Source organism: Delphinapterus leucas, chromosome X, assembly GCF_059928025.1.
Source record: "Delphinapterus leucas isolate spDelLeu-1000000601 "Yukka" chromosome X, BTC_Dleu_Yukka2, whole genome shotgun sequence".
Taxonomy (NCBI): Eukaryota; Metazoa; Chordata; class Mammalia; order Artiodactyla; family Monodontidae; genus Delphinapterus; species Delphinapterus leucas.
This window is the reverse complement of record NC_143150.1, coordinates 56693249-56700247: the sequence shown is the minus strand read 5'-3', so window position 1 is coordinate 56700247 and position 6999 is coordinate 56693249. Positions and strand designations below refer to the sequence as shown.

The window sequence follows — 6999 nt, the reverse complement described above, 5'->3', positions numbered from 1 at the left end:
CTGTTATAGAAACATTTATCCCTGTACACAGTAGTGATTCTGATTCATACCTCAAAGTACTTTGTGCACAGTTATTACTGAGTTATGTGACAATTTGGAGTTACTTCAAAACATGCTTTTGCATCCTCTCATACGGACTTTTGAACAAAGAAAATAGACCTTTAACACTGCCTGTGAAAGTAAAGAGCATGATAAGGAAGTGTTTATACTGGCATGGAGCCAGGATGAACTATTCATTTTCAAGTTTTGGTTCCTGAGAGAAGACATGTCTTCTAACCTAATGAGCTTAGAAAAACACCGCTCTCTTCCTTCAGCTGTAGACTTAAAATACTGTTACAACATTCCCTAGTGGAGTGTGTGTTTTTAGTCATGGGTAAGCAACAGTTTCTTATGTTTCTGGAATTGTTCAAGTTTTCAAGCAAATATTTCTATAAAGACACTCACATTTTCAGTTATTTTATAAAAATAACTACAAACGTGCATGAGGGGACAGATGACAAGATGTTTTCCCTTAATGAACCACCATCAAATTTTCCATAAGAACCCCAAAATAGATCATAATGAATTCCCTGTTACAAATTCTCCTAGGACAAAGTGGCACATTTTTAAAAGTGGGTTGCCAGGAAATGAAATCTGGCAGGGGATGGGGTGAGTGGGATCTAGAAGGAAGTGAATTTAAACACTTTGCTTTTGCTCACTTGCTTGGATTTAAAGGCTGAAGCTACTGTACTTCAGTTAGGAAAGAGCTGGGTTAGATATTTGCAAGTCCAGGCAGGAGGGCTGGGAATGTGCAAATCTAGCAGCTGGAGTGTGTTGTGGTAGCTGCTTTCCTGTGCTAAGCTGATTTACTTGTTTAAGGTCTGACCTCATCATCCTGTCTGTATGGGTTCCCACCTACACTGTTAGCTGCAGCTTTCTGCTTCAGCTGGAAAGCTAGAAGTATTCACAGTATACCACAGACAGCGGGGGAGGGGAGAGCAAGAAAGACTGCTCTCGGCACTTATGCTTTTGTTAGTCCTACAGAAGAGGCAGAGAAACAAGAGATAACAAAGGCTGTTTCCTTTCTGTGAGAGAAGGCTTTTGTCTTTCCTCCTGCAACGATGTCAGTGTCTGGCAAGAAAGAGTTTGATGTGAAACAGATCCTAAGGCTACGCTGGAGGTGGTTTAGTCATCCTTCTCAAGGTTCGCCCAACACTGGAAACTGCCTTCAGCAGGAAGGATATGAGCATAGAGGGACCCCGGTTCAGGGCAGGTTGAAGAACCACTCTCGGGACAGAAATGGACTGAAGAAAAGCAATAGTCCTGTCCACCACAACATACTGACACAAGCGCCAGGATCGGCCCCTTCCCATCAAAGAGCCCTTCAGAATTGGCACTCACAAAACCTGATAGAACATCTTCGAGCAAATGAAGATACTCCTAAAGCAGTTCCAGAGGAGAATTTGTTCAAAGAAGCTTGTGAGAAACACTCACAAGATTTGGAGATGATGGCTAATGACAATACAGAAGATTCAACAGCAAGGTAGGAGTTTTCGAAAACATAACAACAAAGTCATAGCTTAGGTTAACTTATCCTCTAAAACTCTCATTTAATGTTTAAATAAAAGTGTTATAATAATCTCTGAATTTGTATGCAGCCAATCAGGGTCTCCAAGTAACCCCCTCCTCTAGGTCTATAAAGGAAAATAGTAATAATACATTCATTTTGATAATTAATGGGATATATGCTTTAGAGTTGTGAGTTTACTTTTCCTATTCCATTCCGATTCCATTAAGAATACTGTTTCAGTTCTAAGAGATGTTTATTATAATTGCTAATTTTCTGTATATATCCTCTATGGCTTGAATGTTCAAATAGTTATGATTTTTTGTACAAGTGTGATGAATTATATAGAACTCTTTCTGACTTTGTCAGGCCAACTCTGACAAAATAAAAGCTCTGACTGCTCAGCACATCCTTATCTATTCCTTAGTATGTGGTTGCTATATTGACGCTTGATAAATGTTATCTTTATGTGAGAGTACAGAACAGTTTCCTTTGGCATTTGAGATTTCTTTCAAGTTGTGTTAGTTTCATAGCTAGCTTGCAATTATGAAAATATTTTGCATAAAGCAAGTAATGAAATGTTGCTTACAGCAGTGAGATCTTAAAGTAGGAAATGGAACATGTCAAGTGTTTCAGAATATTAAAATTGAATAAGAAGTGATAATAAAGTATAGTTTAAGTATAGCTCGTAAAATATTTGACTTTATTTTTCTGTCCACCAGAATTATTTGAGTGGAAGGAAATTATGTTCCCTCCTCTAATATTCTCTAACATAACTTAATCTAGTAGATCCTTACTGTTTTTTTTTCTTGTTTCATTATCAGATTTTATTTCCCCAACATGTTGTAGACACAATTAACGATTTTGGTAATGTAATTAAAGTGTAAAAGAGCCACAGAAAAAGGTATTTTTGAAATGTCTTAAATTTTATAGCAGTTCAACATGAAGGTATGCTAACTTATCTAGAAATCTGGATATTTGGTATACTGTGTCTCTACATAAGTTTAGAGGAGAAGGACTGGCAAATTTGCTTCTAGATATGTTTTTGCAATATATCTACCTGACAGTTCCTTGCTTCCATAATTTTGAAACATAATCAATAGAAAAAACAGCATAACAACATTATGGCAAAAGACAAAGCAACTGTGCAAAATGATACCTTTATACGAACTCAGTCTTTCTGTATGAAATGTAAATAATGAAATGATTTTTTGAAATGAATTTAAGTATAATAATAGATTGTGATACAGATGTCTTAAGAAATAAAATGTGTATGTAAGAATTTTCCTAAACATTTTTGTGATTACTCCAGAAAATACTGTATAACTTTTGGGATTGCAGGTTGTATTTAGTACAAATACTTGGATTTCAAAGTAATATATAATCTATGCTTTAGATTCAGCAGGTTTTCAAATTATTTCCCCTCACCATGGACAACAATTTTAAAAACTGCTGAATATGGAAGTTAAGCACATTTGACTCTGTTGTAGAATAATTTAAATTATCCACTGTGACTTCCTGACAAAATTCTTTGAGGATCCCTAAACTGATTTTCCAGCATGAGAATATATTTACAATAAATTAGTTGCTAAATGAAAATGCCAGATAAAATGTCAAATATAAAGTGTCACCAAGTAATATTTTTTAATATATTTTTCTTTTTATTTTATTCTTGATAGTGTTCATGTTCTAAAAAATTTTCTGTTAAATATCATATGGTTACAGTGGAAAGTTAATATTTTCTTAAAATAAATACAGGAAGTGGTTTTATAGATGTGCCAAGGATATTTTAAGCAGAAGAGAAGGGGTAAATTGAGGACCTTATTAATTGAAATATGATGGTTTATTAATCTATCATTATCCATTCTGAATTGTTTCATCTTGGGTAAAGAGAGTTTGATAAGGAACTCTTTTATGCCCCGTTTTCCTAATGCCTCTCTTTTTCAACAAAATTGAGAAGCAGGAGGAAAAAATCCTGCGAAGTTGGCAGCAACCTGTTATCCCCTCAATAGAAGTCTTGTGGTTAAAAAACAAACAAACAAACAAAAATGGCAGTCAGTGTGGAGAACACAAGATGGGCTCTAACACTTGGGGCAAAATAAAGGTCTTTAAGCCATCATGCTTCCTACAAATATTCAGGGGATTAATAGAGAATGGACTAAATTACTAACATGTAATATAGTTGAATAAACTACCATTACTACTAAAACAGATAGTAAAGCCAAGGTATTAAGTTATATTAAAATGTTTTTGTGGGATTTAAAAACCTCAATACATTCCTATGTAATTGAAGTATAGTATGTACTTCATTTATGAGCAACTCTGTATCATGATCCCACACTGTGAGTATGCACATATCAGTATGCCTGGGCTCAATTATCATTTTCTTTTTGTCCTAGTTATCTACGAACTCTGCATCTTTGCTTCCCCATAATGACCTTGTTCAATGTCCTTTCTTTTCTTTATTTCATGCCTAGAATTCCAAAAATCAGAATATTTTAAGTGTATTATGATTATGCCTTTATATTAGAATATTTAGTTATAAGATTATATATGTATATATATATAAAATATATATTTTAACTGCTCATAAAGAGATGATGCCTAAGTACCGAGGTGTATAAAGTGGTAAACTGCATTTGCCAAGACAAATGCTGTTATCTCCTCATTGCGCTTGAGAACATTGAATAAAATGCTGATGATCTGTGTATGGGCCCAGAACAACATGCCCCAGTGCAAAGCTGGAGATTCACAGGCGTGTTTAGTTTTAAGGAATTAGCAGGAATGGGGATAATACCCTCATACTACCTGTTGGGGCTTTTGGTTTTTGCATAAATTACTAATTGTATGATATATGATTCTGTATATCTTTTCCAGTATTGCAGTGTTAGACAAGACTCCAAATTCCCTCCATTTGAGACCTTTTCAGTTTTCAAGTGAGCTTGCCTAGAAAAAAAAAAAAAGAGCAGCTGGCACTATATACTTTGATATCCCGAAGAAGGGGGGATTGGATGAATAAGACTTAGAATTAATTAATAATTCATTCCACAAATATTGAGCACCATTGGGTGTCAGGCACACTTCTAGGCACTGGGGATAAAACAGGATCAAAACAGAGAACCTGTTTTCATAGAGTATACATTCTAATGGGGAGAGAGAGATAATAAAAATAAACAAAAATGTAGTACTTAAATGGTTGTAAGTACTATGAAGAAAAAATAATTAGAGGGAATAGAGTGAAGAAGGGATACTCCTTCAGATAGGGAAGGCCTTTCTGATGAGGTAACATTTGAGCAGAGATCTAAATGCAGTGAAGCCATCTAAATGAAGAGGCAGCCATGAGGATGTCTGACTCAAAAATTCAAACAAATGAGAGGTTACTGCTTCTGTGCTACAGGGGAGCCCCTAACCTCCATCCATATTTTTTCTATTCACATCAATGCCACATGTACCAACACAGTCCATTGATTAATGTTCCAAACACCCTTAACTGGTGAATTCAAAAATATGTCCTGACTTGTTGTTTACTATAGTAACTTTAAGATCACATGCATATTCCATTGTCAAAGAGGAGACTTTCCAGCCATCCTGTTAACCATGGTGTCATTTTGTCCTCTGAGGTTCTGGCTATTCAGCCAGCAGACCATATGCCTCATGTACAGTGGCCCCTGTGTCCTTTGTGAAAATGGACACATGATGGTGTATTTGCTTTCTTAACAAAACAATTCAGATAAGGCCAAATGTATTGTGCGTCTTCATCCTCAACACAGATCCATCTGTGATATGGAATATGCTTGGGAAATATTTATGCATAAGAGAAATCTTAAATAATGAAGTTTATTGTAATATCTTTTCTCATAAAGTAGGGAGTAAGGTACCTGGTTATTTACAGGGAGCACTTTCCAGGAAGACAGAACAGCAAATTCAAGAGCCCTGAGATGGGAGTGTGCTTGATATGTTTAAACACAAGGAGGCTAGTGCAGCTGGAGTAGAGTTTTTAAAGGGGAGAGTGGTAGCAGATGATTTTGGAAAGTAACAGTAATAATACAACATTAAAAATAATAAGTACCTTTTGTAAACCTTTACTATGTTCCAGGCACTAAATATTTTACATATATTTTCTCATGTTTCCAAGGAAAATTTTTGAATGTAAAGGTAATATTCACATCTTTCTCTGGGTATAATTTTGTTGGATATCTGTTGTGGTTTTTGCTTATCTTCTTACAAGGCAAAAATAATGTGGCCTTCTAAAGTTCAGAACTAGGCCTGTGTTACTTAATTTTACACTGCATTATTCAGTAGAAACTGTTACTTCAAAGGAAAGAATAAGGAGCTAACTACAGTTTTATTGTTGTTTATAGAAAATTTAAGGTTAAATCCTTTTGTCGATGGGTTAAAATGTACCATATACAACTACATAAGTTATTCAATTGCTTTACTAAATTTAGAATATTTTAACACATAATTTAAACTTAGTGTAATGATTCCTAACATTCCTAATTCCTAATGAACTTATGTTGGTTGATTTTAAATCCTTGCTACTCGCAGCCTCTTTCCTGAGACTGAGGTACCATGGTCCTCACGACTCATTCTTAACATTGTGGTATTGCATATATATTTAAGCTAACATTAATTAAAATATATTTAATATTTGAGAAAATTGGGACTCCTTTCCATCTGGGCATCTGGCAATATGTTAGGGTCATGTTTCTTTAAGTATTATGATTAAGCACCTATAGTTATTTCTGATATTTGAAAGACAAGAATTATTTTTCTTCTGCATTTGGAAATATAAATAAAGAACTTAAAGTATGTGGTACTACTTAATATGTGACTTCAGGAGCAGCATATTAATTGCATTGACCTATTACACAGTGCTTAAATATTCAATCACTTAGTACATTAAAATTTATTTTTTAAACTTGTATATCTCCTTTCTGATTTTTGTAAGACATCTGCCCCTTAATACTAATCTTTTTGATTTCTTTCCTATGACCTTGTAAGTAAAAATAGTTTCAATGCTATATATATACACATATACACACATGCACATACATACACACATATGTATATATGTGTGTATGTATATCAATGTGAAATTCTTATATTTGAAGGAGATGAAAAACTAAAATTGAGGTGGAGGACTGGGGAACACTGGATCCTTAATAAAGAAACATAAGTCAATATTCTGCAAGATGAATCTGGAATATCTTGTGTTATAAAGTAGAAAGTCCTCAAAAAAGTAATCATGAGGGTATGTCAAAGGGACACAGGAGCCAACTGAAAAAGCTCCTAATGGCCAAAGCTGGAACAATATTAGCAAACAAACAAAAAAAAGTATTATAAACTTAAGTAAAAATAAAAATTTAAGTCTGTATTGATATAAATCAATGTTTAAATAAATAAGACAGAAAAAACAAATCTGTGGTGCAGAAGAATTCCAAATAATTTAT

At 34.2% G+C, this 6999-nt stretch overlaps 1 protein-coding gene across 4 annotated transcripts in view; it reads left to right on the top strand.

Moving 5' to 3' along the window:
* Window positions 1–806: 806 nt before the first annotated feature.
* The window catches only part of KLHL4 (kelch like family member 4), a 124680-nt gene continuing 118487 nt past the window's right edge, over window positions 807–6999 (top strand). For 3 of the 4 annotated variants that reach the window (XM_022580804.3, XM_089904298.1, XM_022580806.3), the window contains exon 1: window positions 808–1522. In XM_022580804.3, coding sequence (XP_022436512.2) covers window positions 1101–1522 — 422 coding nt within the window. In that variant the 5' untranslated portion in view covers window positions 808–1100. Of the gene's footprint in view, window positions 1523–6999 lie in introns of all 4 variants that reach the window. The other variant, XM_022580805.3, reaches the window with a different exon arrangement.